Raw genomic sequence first — 13,260 nt, 5'->3', positions numbered from 1 at the left:
AACTGCTAGCCCATTTTGGAAGCCCCAGTACGTTGTTTCAAGCGATGAATTGGTTTGAAATTTCGTGGATGTTGACGACCACTATGATCCTAGATGTCGGAGATGGATGAATGTTAATAGTTAAAGCCGATCCAGCACACATACACGTTGGGCAACTACAAGAAGATGACCTATAAATGAGATAGCAATTATCTTGCTACCATCTCATCATCACTTTACCAGTATCCCTATCACATTATTCTCATCCCCTTTCTCAGCCATTCAACTTCCCACTATGCTTGTCCTCGTCACTGGTGTCACTGGCAATCTTGGCCTACATTTGATTGAGAGCCTCTCCTCTCGTGGGCACAAGGTCCGAGGTCTTGGTCGATCTCCCGATAAGCTCACAGAGGAGCAGCGCTCGAAGCTTGAGAGTTTTGCTAAGATCCAGAATTATTGGGATGTTGATGCTTTGGATCGAGCCTGCAATGGGGTTGATGCTGTCATCTGTGCCTACGCAGGAACTCCGGTGATGCACCTCGATGCCCAGCTACTCCTCCTGCGCGCCGCCGAGCGAGCTGGCATCAGTCGCTTTCTTGCTGCAAGCTGGAACTGTGACTGGAGAGAGCTTCAACTTGGCATGCATCAGAGTTATGATGCTTGCATCGCCTTTTATCAACAGGCCAAGCTGACCTCAACCATCAAGCCCATCTGGCTCTTGACTGGTGGTCTGACCGAGGTATACTTTTCTGTTCCTGGTCACGGAAACTTCTCTCCTGCCTACAACGGTCCATGGGACCCAGAGAACAAAACTGTAGATATCTGGGGAACTGGCCACGAGAAGTGGGACTTGACCACGGAGAAGGACGCAGCCGAACTCTCCGCCGCCGTCATTGAGCGTGACGACGCGCCTGAGGGAGGATTTTGGGAATTACACTCTGGTGCCTATTCGCCCCGCGAACTTGCAAAGATCTACAAAGAAGTCAGAGGTATTGAAATCACCTTCAAGGAGCGGGGTTCTCTTGATGATCTCAGGAAACTTGCCTACAGCATGAGAGAGCAAAAGCCATATAACGACTACTATGGCTTCATTGGCCTTTTCTACCAGCTATTCCAACTGGACGGGACTTATTCACTCAAGAACCTTGACAACGAGAAACTGAAAGTCAAGACTACTTCGATGGAAGAGTTCCTCCGACAAAATCCCGATATCTAGATCTTGACAGACAATCTAAGACCTGATAGACGAGGTTCTCAAAACAAGTATAGTTACATAGAAGAATAGAATAGAATTCTGTTATTAAAGAATTAGCTCACCTGGATGGAGTTGTTATTAGCTACCTGCGGTGATCTAGGGAAGACCGCCCAACTATCACCTGCTTGCCCAGTGGTATAGTGATAGAAGTAAACATCTCTTCTTAATTTGTAAATTGTTAGTATTCCACTGGCTGTGTTGATGCGTATTGTTTAAAACGGGGGCCTGTGGTCAACAAAGGTAAGCACGTAGATGTTGAATGATAGAACTTTCCAGCCTAAGGCTATTTATCTACTACATAGCCTGAAGAACTTCTTCTTATCAAGACTTTTTAATTACTATTAACCTCTTCGTAACCATTGCAGCACGTACTTTATACCTTAAAAACGAGGAATAACAGACACCTGAGCATTTGAGCATAGACATGGCCGGACAAAGTTAATGTCTGTGATTGTAAATACAGCCATCGACAAGCTATCTTAGACTCTTCCATTAGCAATCACTGAGACTAATGCCGACCTTAACCCCGAGCATTCGCTTTTCGTTGTTCACAGGTTTGTCAGCTTGAATTTGTAGAAACAAGAAGCACCCTACCAAGTGAGATCAGCCATATCGAAGACATAAAAATGCCAGACCTGGAGTTATAGCTTCACTTCTACAGTTCCAAAGCGTTTCTCCAGGACAGAAAGAGTAACTACTATTTCCAAATTCATCATGGCTATCAAGCTCTATGGTCATCCGGCTTCATTATGTACCCGACGCGTTCTGCTCGTCTTGGCAGAGAAAGGCATCGACTATGAGTTTATAAATGTGAACTTCATTGCCGGAGAACAAAAGGTACTTCTTTTCTTCTACAGCTTTCTTGATCTGAAAATTGTTGTTAGAAACCTCCTTATGAGGAAATGATGCTGTTTGGCCAAATTCCTGCTCTCGAAGATGGTTCACTCCGTCTATATGGTATGCACTTACTGGCTGGAACACGATTATGCAGCCACTCTTCTCTAGCCATAATCCAACTAGCCGCAGAATTCCGAGCAATCGCCCGCTATCTTTCCTCCAAGTACCGCGATCAAGGCAATGACCTTCTTCCAGCCGTTGACGATGTTCAAGGCTGGGCTCTTTTCGAAAAGTTTGCGTCGGTGGGATACTCTCAAGTCTTTGACGCCGCGCTTCAAGTTCTGTACCTCAAGTTCTTCAACCCGTAGGTTTGGTGCATTGTCTGACGTAACTTTCACTGACATTTACAGGGCCATGGGCATCTCTCGGATGAGATTGCTACCCAGACCAGGGTTACAGAGCTTCACGCCAAGCTTGACGTCCTTGACAAGATCCTTGCGACTCAGGACTATCTCGGCGGTGCAGAGTTTACTGTCATGGATATACTCTACATGCCGGCTATGCAAATGCTTCGCCAAGCTGACCAGGTCTGCCTCAGAGCAGCGTGCAAACATCGGTTCTTGGTGGGAGAGAGTCTCTAGTAGGGAATCTTGGGAAAAGGTTAATGTAAACGAGAGTCTGTGATACGCAATAGGCTAAATCTTATGTATTTCATCTATTAACCCTTGTCTAGATTGAATCGGTGCCTTAAGAAACCTCTGTAAATAAGATCCTACCTGCCAAAATAGGCTAAGACGGTTGGCTGCCTAAAACCAATAATTGGAAACTGAGCCTCAGTCAGCCATCCATGTTCGTTAATGCTGTTCATTATATAACTCACTGTCGAATTAACCTAATAATACTAGACCTATAACACCTTTCACTCTATGGACCAAAAGCCTCCAGTAATTAATTCTTCAGACATTTAGATACATACTTCGTCACCATGTTTATTGACTTTCCGAACGAGATCCAATGCCAGGTTATCCGTCTCCTCGACCCTATCGGCCTCATTTCATTGAGCCAATCCAGCAGGCACTTCAGACGTCTTATAAACCCGCAAAAAAAAAATCTAGTCGAGCGTCTTCTTCAACTCGAGTTGTCAAATGAGCATGGCGGTCCAACTCTCATCTTTCGATCGAGGGACAGCAAGTTGAAACCTGGTTGGCAAGATGAAGCTTGGGAATCAATGCGTTGGGCTTGCACAGATTGTCTGCGTCTTCTTTCCCACAAATGCTTTGACAACCAATCCCTACTGCGGCTGGGCTACCGGAAGCCTCTCCCGAACTCTGATGCTGCTCGCATGATTACTACCTGGGAACATCGCCTCTGCTGGCGGTCTCAGCATCGACTGATGCGCGGCTCTGAAGAACATCGTTTGGAGAAAAGCAGGCGCGAGCTGTACTTTTTCGCGGTGACTAAAGGCGTTATGTGTGACGTCGAAGGGGATACTGCTGAACACTTGGACAATTTAAACGTGTCAGATTTGGTTGGGTTTGAAAGGTTGTTTGAGAAAGACTTTCGCGATATGGACAATGACGAACAACTGGAGCTGTTCGACAGAATCGCGCTATTGATTGAGAACGACGACTGTGGTAAGAAGAGGTATCTTCGGAAGTGTAATGAGTGTCGATTCCGCAAAGGCTTCTTGTCTTACACTCGGTGTGCGGGCGATCGTGGCAGTCGAAACTTTCCCGTCGTCCCGAGTCGGCGGGTCTCTTTTGCGACAGAGCTGGATCGTCATTTCCCAGGATTCTTGAGTACCTTGAAAAGCAAGGAACCGCCCGTCGAAAACCCCAGCGTCAGTGGATATCTGTATTCCATGTACATGGCTCGGTGCAGCAAATGCGAGCGCTGGCAAGAGATTCGGTCTTTTCGAACAGAAGGACTATGTACCGGATGGAGGCACAGTATATGCAGGGAAACAGAGTTGTTAAGCCAAGATTACGACAAGGGCTGCTGCAACAGATGCCTTGTTGACACCAGAGGCCGTGGAAAACTCGCTGAAAGTTTGAAGACATGGTTTGTGACTCTCCTGAACAAGAGGGTTACCGGCCTCTCATCACAGCTGTACCACCAATTCAACTCCCATCTCTTCGCGCGGGTCTGCCGCCTTCCACAAATCGAGGCTGGGGAGTGGAGAGTCCTCGTTGAGCAGACGCTATCGTTTAACCCAGGCAACAATTTGAGCTTATTACGTGAAGATCTTGACCTTATCCACACTCGTCGCAGACAATGGAAAGATCTGGTGGATAAGGCGAAAGAGATTGATGCTGAGAATTCGCACCACCGGTTTCTTGATGGTGTTTACGACGAATGGGTCCGTCAGTCTGATGCTATCGAAAGTAAATGGAGGTGGTTGCTGGGTTTTAGGGAGGAGATTGAAGATAATGCTGAGCTTTTAGTTGATTGGGCTCTTGACAGGGATGGGGCTGCATTTATGTAAAGTTGATAGTTCTTTATACGGACTATACTCATCTTCTAATACAGAAGTCATGGACGAGATAGGTGCACGATTAACATCAGCTTATGGCCATAATTCGCCCCATCCTTGGTGAAACAGAGTCTCTAGCAGGGAGTTTTAGAAAGATATTAACATCAACTAGAATTCGTCACGAGCCAGAGGCTAAATAATATGGATTGCCCCTATCGACCCTCTCTGCATAGCTATTATACCACTACGGTCGAGGAAAGTCTGCAAGTTTCAGCCCTGTGATTTCCTTTTCAGCTGCATTTATCAAGGGATCAATAAGCCCCTTCAAGCGACAGTTGTGCTTAACAAGAGTCGCTGGCTGTTCTTCGCTCTCGACCAGTGGGGGTTTTACAACACTGGAGCTAGCCTTGTTACCAAACAAACCAATTGTCTCTCGAGGAATGTTACTACTCTGAGAAAAAGGAGTCCCAAAGGGACTGCTGGGAGTCTGAGGAATGCCACCGAACTTGCGAGTATCTTGGGTTGTATTAGTGCTCTGAGGATCAGGACTGTTGCCAAAAAGGCCACCAGAAGCTGGAGACTGAGTGGGGCCACTTTGATCAGATCGGTTCCCAAAAAGACCTCCAGCCACGAGCGGCGTAGTCTCAAGATTCCATTTTCCAGAGGAATTCAGGACGAGACCCTGGCTTTTTGGGCCAAAATAGGCTGGTGACTGCACCTTTGCCAACGATGCGAGAAGATTGTCGAGGGATAGCTTAGGGAATGGCGACGAAGGGCGAGGGTAGAGTTCCAACTTCTTCATCGCTTGTAGCAAACTTCCCAGTAGCATAGCTCGGCATGCTTCATTGCAGCCCACTTTGTCTGCAAGGATCTTAGTCTGAAGTTTATCTAGCCTATCAATAAGACGCTGCATAATGTCGATTCTAGTGCTTTCGATTTTATCTTGAATCGTCAGTTGATGTCATTCATTTATACTATCCAACGTACCAGAAACATCTGCTCGGATCGGCAATTCATACGTGGATATGACATCGATGTTGTGTCTTATAGCCATTTTGGTGGAGGTCTTGAAAAGCGATGCGTGCTCAAAGACGAACGATGCTAGGATCAGCTGAGCCAATGGCTTGTCCCTCAACTCTTCAGTGCTGGGCCATCCAACTGGCCATCCCAAGAGCCAGTTCGTGCTGAAGAACGCCACAGCCTCATGGCACTCTAGATCGTCGACGATCGTCGCAATGTCGGCTAATAGATCCAGCTTGACATTGCGGGGGACATCACGTGTTTTGCCATGGATGATCTTCAAGACAAGCTCAAATGCTTCAGCGTTAAAGATACCTTCAAACTTCCAGTGATAAAGACCATCAGATTCGACCGAAGCCTCCTTGAACTGGCTTGAGAAGAGCTTTGCTGCCCGACGAGAGGCAAGGGTCAGGTGTTTCTTGGAACAGAGAAAGTGCTTCTCAATAGGATGGTCTGGGCCTTCAGATTGAGTAGAAGCAGGCTTGACTGGAAGGATTATGAGAGTATCACCCTCAGGGTCGATCTCAATACGCGTGTTTGACATGTTGATTTAATATTTGTCCCGTAAGGAATTGTCGAAGCTAAGTTGTTGTCTCAGCTTCTGAACCCCGCTTCACGTTGCTAATTTAAGGTCGAGCCGCCGACCAGATAAGGACTGACGCAGATAAGCCAAATAGACCAGGGATTGAGAGGCTTCAGCCCCAACGCAAAGGTAAAGAACACAAGTTAACACATTTGGGCAATATACTCTTCGCCATCGCTGGTGGCTAGAAAGCTAAACCTCCTCATGGCGGGGTCCAATTCAATTATTATTACAGTTTTCATCCATCGTAAGTTACATATTCGTGTACTGAACAGTCGTAGTGCGCGTCTGCAGTATCCCGTCCTCACTATCATTATCCCCCGTTGCGTTATTCTCCAAAGACTCATCCGACCGTCCACTATAAATATTCACATCCGTTTTACCCATGCCTTCAGGTCGCAGGCTTGCTCTATTGAAGTGAGTATCATGCTCCAGCTCCACGAGCGTATCAAACTTGCGTCGTGGACCATTTGAACCACCAAAGGTATGGAGACCAAAGTTGGCGCTTCCACTTTGTTCTTCGCTGCCTTTTCGTGTACTTTTGTCGCCGAGAACTCTAGGGGCGACGTTCTTGAGAAAGACACGAAGTGTTGGGAGGGAGCCGCACATAATGAGAAGGTTGGCTTCAATGATGCTGTCTGGGTCAGCTGGATTACATGAAAGAAGATTGAGGACTTACACCCAAAGGCAACCTTCTGCCAATGACCAGCTTTGATCGGGATTTGACAAGCTCGGCAGCAGGAGGACCAGTCGGACAATGGACGTGATGAGAGTGATGGAACCGATAGCGAATAGTCCGACAAGACCAAGCTTCTGTCGAGTAGACATTTGTAGACCGATGACAGTTGGAATGGGTAACACCAGCAGCATCACATCAGTGATGCAACCAAAGGCAGCCTGGGTGATATAAATGGGAGGACGGTTGATGCAAGTAGCTCCAACCGACATCCTCACATCCCATCCTGCAGCAATAGGCTTGCATGCAAACAGAACACTGAACCAGATGCCGACGAGACTAGCACTGCAGAGGAAACCGGTGAAGTAGACCGAGTATTGATACCATAGAGACGGCGAGAGGCGGTAGTAGAAGAAGCAGAGCGTCAGCTTCGAGAGGATTGTCGTCGGGATGTACGTCAGTGTTGTACACATAACGAGTAGGTTAGCCTCGGTGTTGCTGTCGATTGGCATCTCCCATGCATGGACGCCGAGTAGTTTGCGACTGTATGCATTGAGCAGACATGATTGAGCCGCAATAGAAAGGACCTAAATGGTTAGTCAGTGTCATTGAGGCGGACTGGTTCTCGTACCCAAGCGAAAAGAATTAAATCTGCAAGCAATTAGTATGAGCCCACGCACGTAAAAGCACAACTTACAATCGTCAATCAAGAACTTTCGCAAAATCACTGCATTCGTATACATCCGCTGCCCCAAAAATGCCGTCGCTATCGCAAACTCCAGTCCAAAAATCCAATACGCATTCCTCACCATCGACGCATCAGTCTCCGGGTTCTCAAAGTCAACTCTGTACCCCGTTGGGGGCGGCACTGCAACCTCAACACCATTGACGACAGGAAACGACATTGTAGCAAACTTTCAATCGGCCGAGAGTTTATTCTCGCGCAGTTTAACTCAGAACGACATGACGGGATGAAATGCAAAATAATGAGACGCAAAATCGTTAGGTGTCAACTTGGGCATCAAATCGTGTAAATCTCTACAGTCACATCCTCTACTGATATACATCTGAACGTGATTTGGTGATCACTACGCAAAGGGGCACAGCATCCAGTGAGAAAAGAGACGACAAAGACGTTGCTGGGGTTGAACCTTAATTATTGGGGAAACGTCAGGCGAGATTAGATGGAAAAAATAAAACGTCAAACTTGACGGGCCGTCCGGGTAGAGAGAATTAGTTATGCCGGCCTTCCATAACGAGTCTAGACTTGAAGAAAACACAGTTTTTGGCTGGTCTGTTCTCACGGTAATTCCGCGCTGTAACGGGCTGTGAACAAGGGTCATGACTCGAGATCAGAGATCGTCATGAATCCCCGCCTTTTACGGTTGATTGCGAACCGTCATCCCCAACTGCCGATGTAACGCTCGGATAATATCCCCTGAGGGTTGCAGAATGCAGAGTCGTTCGCATGTGCCGCTGATTGAGGGAACAATGGTTCCCCTGAAAACTTTCGTCTTGGGTACACCGAGATTTGGGTCGTATCTATTTAGAGTCTCGTTAATCCATTGTCAACGCAGACATCGAGCTAGCTTTTAGGGTCAGAAGCATGACATCGATTGATCTTAAGCTTGATTTAGCACTGACATCTCGTCAATCTAAGACATGATGGAAGTAAACTGGTGCCCCGATTGTGAAGCTGTCAGAGCATTGTCGATCAGATAACCTACACCAACTGATGTTCTCCGTATCACACATCGGACTTCATACTGTCTGCCTGGATGCTTACCGTCTTTACCTTGGGCCTTGCCTGCTCACCCGCGTAATGAACCATGTTAATCCCGGGGTCATGGCCGAAAACGATCAAGATCATCTATGCAGGATCAACCAACGTGCATAATCGAGTAATGCCATGAATTCCTTACCAAATCCAACCTCCAGCCCATCTGACGAACCAATCGCATCCCCCCTTCCCCCCAAGCATTCGACTCCATCTGCGTGATTTTCCCCCAAGAACCAGGGACGCACGAACCCGCCAATTCCTCAGCCGCTTCTGCACAGGACGATCTTGCCCATCAACAAAAAGTACCCAAGTTCCCGCACAGACTTGTGTTCTCAGAGCTTCTCTCCCCCAAGGTGACATCCCATATTCCCGTTTCATCGCAATCATGAAGACGAGTGCCTCAGTCTTGGCTTGGGCATCAGCCCTCCTCGCTGCTTCACCCGCTGTAGCCATGGAGACTTGCGTAAGCCTATTTCTGTCGCATCCAGGAGAAAATGTCACTGACTTTTCGCGTTTCAGTGTGCCTCACTTGAAGCAAAGGGTCTGAAGCACGTTTACTACCCGGATAGCAACGGCTACAAGACCCGCACTGAGTCGTACTTTTCCGTGTCGTCGCAGCTGCAGCCTTACTGCATCGTTCAGCCCGAGAGTGCCAAGGATGTATCTACGATTATCAAGACTTTGACATCTGATACAAAGTGTAATTTCGCGATTCGAAGCGGTGGACACACCGTTTGGGCAGCGAATAACAGTGAGTTGGATGCTCGTTTGATTGAGTTTGTCTAATTGCTTGCAGTTAACGATGGTGTCACTATTGACATGGGTGAGTTGTCCTTGCGATTGGTTCAACATGAAACAACTAACATGCACAGGATTGATGAACAAGACTACGTACGTCAAGAATACGAAGGTCGCTCAGATCCAGGCTGGTTCTATTTGGCGAGATGTCTATGGGGCCCTTGAACCATATGGTGCTACTGCTGCAGGTGGTCGCACGTCGACTGTCGGTGTCGCTGGCTTCTTGACTGGCGGTGGCAATACCTTTTATACTGCCCGTCGGGGTTTTGGTTGTGACCAGGTCGTCAACTTTGAGGTTGTCCTCGGTGATGGGTATGTACACGCACGCCATAGCGACGTCCACTAATGTTTCATCAGACGCATTGTCAATGCCAACAAGGACAACAACGCCGACCTATGGAAGGCCCTCAAAGGCGGCTCAGCCAACTTTGGTATCGTCACCCGCTTCGACGTTCAGGCCTTCGACGCTCCTCTCCTCTGGGGCGGCCTAGTCACCTACTCGGCCGAAGAAACCACCGATGCGCACGTCCAAGCATACAAAGACTGGACCGATAATATCGTGAACTACCAGGATGGATCTGTTATTCCTTTCTGGAGTTACACTCCTCAGGCTGGAAAGATTGGCATCACTGTTTCGTATGAGGATACAACTGGTGCTGTCGCTCCAAAGGCCTTGGACGACTTCTGGAAGATTCCTTACGAGACGTCCAACTTGCGCAAGGATACTCATCGCAACATGACGATTGAGCTTGAGCTTGTTGCTGGATACCGGTAAGTACCATTACCTCTTCTGTCTGACATCGATACTAATGCTGTTAGCAACGTCTGGTTCGCCATCACCTTCAAGAACAAACTCGGCTTGTACAAGAAGGCTCTGGAGCTGCACAAGCAATTCGTCAGCGACTGGAAGGCTCAATCCCCCGACGGTGACTTTATCTGCCACGCCATCTTCCAGGCCATCCCCACCATCTTCTCCAAGCACTCCCTCGAGCGAGGCGGCAACGTCGTTGGTCTTGACCGCGAGAAGGACAACGCCGTCATGTTCCAGGTCCAGCTGATGATCAACGGCGTCGAGCAAGAGAAGATTGCTCGTGAGCGTATGGTTCGCTTCCGCAAGACGATGAAGCAGTACAGTATCGACCAGGGTGCTGCTGTTGACTGGGAGTACCTTAACTACGCCGACTTTACCCAGGATCCTCTCTCTACTTATGGCCCTAAGAATGTTGAGTTCATTCGCAAGGTTGCCAAGAAGTATGATCCCAAGGGAGTGTTCCAGACTAGACTACCTGGTGGATTCAAGATCTCCAAGGTGGCTTAAAGTAGAGTAGTAGAGCTTTAATAGGAATATGAATGCAGAGATTATACGCTTTACAATTGACTTTGCGAGCCGCATAATTACTGTGCCGTCGGCATGCGCCTCGCGTCGGCTCTGCGTCACTCTCCTAAGAGGGGTCCTTGCACCAATCGTGACAGCGCAATACAGGGTAAGACAATACTTTACAGATGATTGATTACCCACTACGCCGAGTCGAAGACAAGAGTGTAGTGTTAAAACGTGGTAATGGTCATTCTTTATTTGGAAAACTTGCGTTTTCACTCTGGCGGAGCTTTTATTTGCTTTAGGTATGCAGTGTCGGCGTATAAATGCGTGCCCTTGACAGTGTTTGTTGGAGCAGAATGCAAGCAGTGTATCAGGTATTACTGTAAAAGTTCAACTTAAATTGCCCTATCGTCACTCCAACTCCATAGATCTACGCACTACGTGCAACTTCAATGCCTTGGGATATCTGTAGTGCGTGTAATAAGCATATTTTTAACGTTATCTTGAGTTCTTATTCCCGTTATGAGCTGTTCTGTCACCTTCGTCATTACTTTCTGGAGCCGGGCTATGATTGGTGTCCTGGAACATGGATGGCATTTTTGATTGGTGATATCGTACAGGCAAATCCACTTCCAAAACGGGACAAAAGAGCGAGTTGCTGACATGAGATTTCTTGGTCGATGACGATCACTCGCATTCTGTACTTCTAAGACTCGCATTCGGGAACCGCGGACAATGGACGGAGCCAAGAGATTTCCCGCGGCCACCGTCATTGAGGCTATGGACAGCTCGCGGATTCATCCCGATGCATCATGAATCGATGAATAAGATGACACTTCTGAGTATATATAGATAGTGGCCGAATCTTTAAGCAAACTCAATTCAACAGAAACAGGAATACTATCATAATGATTCCTTCTTCCTTTGTTGACGTTATTGTTATCGGCGCCGGTCTCAGTGGCCTCCAAGCAGCTGTAGACCTCGACAAAGCCGGTCTCTCATACATCGTCCTCGAAGCCAATGATCGGGTCGGCGGCAAAACTCTCTCTGTCCCAAGTTCTTCGAAAAGCGATGGAATAGTCGATCTAGGTGCTGCATGGATAAATGACAGCAGCCAAAAAGAGATGTACGCCTTGGCCCAAGAATTCGGCTTTGACCTTGTCGTCCAACGAACCGAGGGACTGTCACTCGATCAGTCGAATGGAACTACGCATGCCATTCCCTACGGTCATTTTGGAGATGTAAGTTTGTTTGAGTATTGATGTACTTGACTGACTTTCAAGTTTACGGATGAGCAACTCGCTGAAATTGTCGTGATCTTGACGAAACTGCAAGAATATGTTGATCGATCTAATCTTGAACACCCTCACCTCGGCCCCGATGCTGAGAAGCTTGATTCCATGACAGCTCTGGAGTTTGCTAGCAAAGAATTTGGTCAAGGCATTGCTAAGGTTCTTGTGGCGATTTTGACCCGGGATCTCCTTGGCGTCGAAGCGAATGAGCTTAGTGCTTTGTTTCTCATTAATTACATCAAGAGCGGAACTGGTCTTGCAAACATATCCTCCGACAGAAAGGATGGCGGCCAGTACTTGCGTAATCGCCAGGGTGAGTCCCTTGCATCCGATTTGAACTTGAGCTAATAGGCCAGGTAATGAGAGGTTTGCAATTAAGCTAGCTGCTAAGCTCTCCAAAAAGAACATCAAACTCAACTCTCCCGTGGTCAAAATTACCCAAGATAAGAAGGGATGTACCGTTAAAACGAAGAGCGGTCATAAATACCACTCTAAGAAGGTCATACTTTCGGTTCCGACATCTCTTTATCCCAAAATCGACTTCGAGCCTCACCTATCACCAGCCAAGAAAGAGCTTGGTAACTCAACAGAACTCGGCTACTACTCAAAGTCCATCTTGGTGTTTGACGAGCCTTGGTGGCGTAATGCTAATCTTTCTGGTGTACTGACGTCTATGGATGGTCTCATCTCGTTTACTCGAGATACCTGTGTTCCTGAGGATAAGCAGTACAGCATCACTTGCTTCCACGTTGGTCAGCCTGGACGAGAGTGGTCTCAGCTGTCTGAACAAGACCGCAAAGATACAGTACTGAAGCAGTTCGACGATGCTTTTGGTACAGTTGTCGACAAAGTCCCTGTGCCGATTAGCATTATTGAGAAGGACTGGCTGAAGGATCCTTGGTTTCTTGGCGGACCTAGCCCAGTGATGAAGCCTGCATTGTTGACTGGTGCCGGAAAGTCTATTCGTGATCCATTCAAGGACATTCACTTTATCGGGACGGAGAGTTCTATTGTATGGAAAGGGTATATGGAGGGGGCTATTAGATCTGGTATTCGAGGTGCTCGTGAAGTTATTGAAGTACTTGACTGATTGGCTTATCTATGAGTATCATTGAGAACGATTGGACGAAAGACGACATAGGTGGCAGCTAGAAATATTACGTGGCTTCTCCTGTGCATAGTGAGAACGTCTGCTTTCTTCACCTCGCCTTGCTCAAATTATAACCTCGTAAAAACATAAGTTAGT

At 47.5% G+C, this 13,260-nt stretch overlaps 7 protein-coding genes across 7 annotated transcripts; 5 read left to right on the top strand and 2 right to left on the bottom strand.

Moving 5' to 3' along the window:
- Positions 1–274: 274 nt before the first annotated feature.
- FOXG_08953 (uncharacterized protein) lies at positions 275–1,195 on the top strand (the record flags this gene model as incomplete). Its single annotated transcript, XM_018387979.1, has 1 exon — positions 275–1,195. One exon carries the CDS (start codon positions 275–277, stop codon positions 1,193–1,195), a length of 921 nt encoding a protein of 306 aa, XP_018245949.1.
- Positions 1,196–1,948: 753 nt separating this feature from the next.
- FOXG_08952 (uncharacterized protein) lies at positions 1,949–2,712 on the top strand (the record flags this gene model as incomplete). Its single annotated transcript, XM_018387978.1, has 4 exons — positions 1,949–2,071; positions 2,119–2,191; positions 2,261–2,435; positions 2,523–2,712. The coding sequence occupies 4 exons, from the start codon at positions 1,949–1,951 to the stop codon at positions 2,710–2,712; spliced, it is 561 nt and encodes a 186-aa protein (XP_018245948.1).
- Positions 2,713–3,056: 344 nt separating this feature from the next.
- On the top strand, positions 3,057–4,556 carry FOXG_08951 (uncharacterized protein; the record flags this gene model as incomplete). Its single annotated transcript, XM_018387977.1, has 1 exon — positions 3,057–4,556. One exon carries the CDS (start codon positions 3,057–3,059, stop codon positions 4,554–4,556), a length of 1,500 nt encoding a protein of 499 aa, XP_018245947.1.
- A 232-nt stretch (positions 4,557–4,788) lies between these two features.
- On the bottom strand, positions 4,789–6,108 carry FOXG_08950 (uncharacterized protein; the record flags this gene model as incomplete). Its single annotated transcript, XM_018387976.1, has 2 exons — positions 4,789–5,486; positions 5,532–6,108. The coding sequence occupies 2 exons, from the start codon at positions 6,106–6,108 to the stop codon at positions 4,789–4,791; spliced, it is 1,275 nt and encodes a 424-aa protein (XP_018245946.1).
- A 49-nt stretch (positions 6,109–6,157) lies between these two features.
- On the bottom strand, positions 6,158–7,918 carry FOXG_08949 (uncharacterized protein). The gene is made up of 4 exons (XM_018387975.1): positions 7,521–7,918; positions 7,455–7,474; positions 6,827–7,410; positions 6,158–6,781 (listed from the first exon to the last, which is right to left on the bottom strand). Exons 1-4 carry the CDS (start codon positions 7,726–7,728, stop codon positions 6,400–6,402), a joined length of 1,194 nt encoding a protein of 397 aa, XP_018245945.1. The 5' UTR covers positions 7,729–7,918; the 3' UTR covers positions 6,158–6,399.
- Positions 7,919–8,553: 635 nt separating this feature from the next.
- Positions 8,554–10,891, top strand: FOXG_08948 (uncharacterized protein). Its single transcript, XM_018387974.1, has 6 exons — positions 8,554–9,066; positions 9,123–9,354; positions 9,400–9,426; positions 9,476–9,713; positions 9,759–10,172; positions 10,221–10,891. Exons 1-6 carry the CDS (start codon positions 8,989–8,991, stop codon positions 10,717–10,719), a joined length of 1,488 nt encoding a protein of 495 aa, XP_018245944.1. The 5' UTR covers positions 8,554–8,988; the 3' UTR covers positions 10,720–10,891.
- A 731-nt stretch (positions 10,892–11,622) lies between these two features.
- FOXG_08947 (uncharacterized protein) lies at positions 11,623–13,199 on the top strand. The gene is made up of 3 exons (XM_018387973.1): positions 11,623–11,963; positions 12,006–12,327; positions 12,371–13,199. Exons 1-3 carry the CDS (start codon positions 11,631–11,633, stop codon positions 13,102–13,104), a joined length of 1,389 nt encoding a protein of 462 aa, XP_018245943.1. The 5' UTR covers positions 11,623–11,630; the 3' UTR covers positions 13,105–13,199.
- The last annotated feature ends 61 nt before the right edge of the window (positions 13,200–13,260 follow it).

This window comes from Fusarium oxysporum, chromosome 9 (assembly GCF_000149955.1).
Source record: "Fusarium oxysporum f. sp. lycopersici 4287 chromosome 9, whole genome shotgun sequence".
NCBI classification, from domain to species: domain Eukaryota; kingdom Fungi; phylum Ascomycota; class Sordariomycetes; order Hypocreales; family Nectriaceae; genus Fusarium; species Fusarium oxysporum.
Note: the sequence above shows the minus strand (reverse complement) of the source record. Positions and strands in the feature narration are given on the sequence as shown.

What these genes read in the sequence shown, in the direction of transcription:
- FOXG_08949 (XM_018387975.1), bottom strand. Translation starts at nt 7,728, where the DNA reads ATGTCGTTTCCTGTCGTCAATGGTGTTGAGGTTGCAGTGCCGCCCCCA. An exon ending in AAAGTTCTTGATTGACGATT is followed by an intron (nt 7,475 to 7,520) that starts GTAAGTTGTGCT and finishes AATTGCTTGCAG; the next exon opens with ATTTAATTCTTTTCGCTTGG. An exon ending in GCAGAAGGTTGCCTTTGGGT is followed by an intron (nt 6,782 to 6,826) that starts GTAAGTCCTCAA and finishes TGACCCAGACAG; the next exon opens with CATCATTGAAGCCAACCTTC.
- FOXG_08948 (XM_018387974.1), top strand. Translation starts at nt 8,989, where the DNA reads ATGAAGACGAGTGCCTCAGTCTTGGCTTGGGCATCAGCCCTCCTCGCT. An exon ending in CTGTAGCCATGGAGACTTGC is followed by an intron (nt 9,067 to 9,122) that starts GTAAGCCTATTT and finishes TTCGCGTTTCAG; the next exon opens with TGTGCCTCACTTGAAGCAAA. An exon ending in GAGGTTGTCCTCGGTGATGG is followed by an intron (nt 9,714 to 9,758) that starts GTATGTACACGC and finishes ATGTTTCATCAG; the next exon opens with ACGCATTGTCAATGCCAACA.
- FOXG_08947 (XM_018387973.1), top strand. Translation starts at nt 11,631, where the DNA reads ATGATTCCTTCTTCCTTTGTTGACGTTATTGTTATCGGCGCCGGTCTC. An exon ending in CCTACGGTCATTTTGGAGAT is followed by an intron (nt 11,964 to 12,005) that starts GTAAGTTTGTTT and finishes CTGACTTTCAAG; the next exon opens with TTTACGGATGAGCAACTCGC. An exon ending in GTACTTGCGTAATCGCCAGG is followed by an intron (nt 12,328 to 12,370) that starts GTGAGTCCCTTG and finishes CTAATAGGCCAG; the next exon opens with GTAATGAGAGGTTTGCAATT.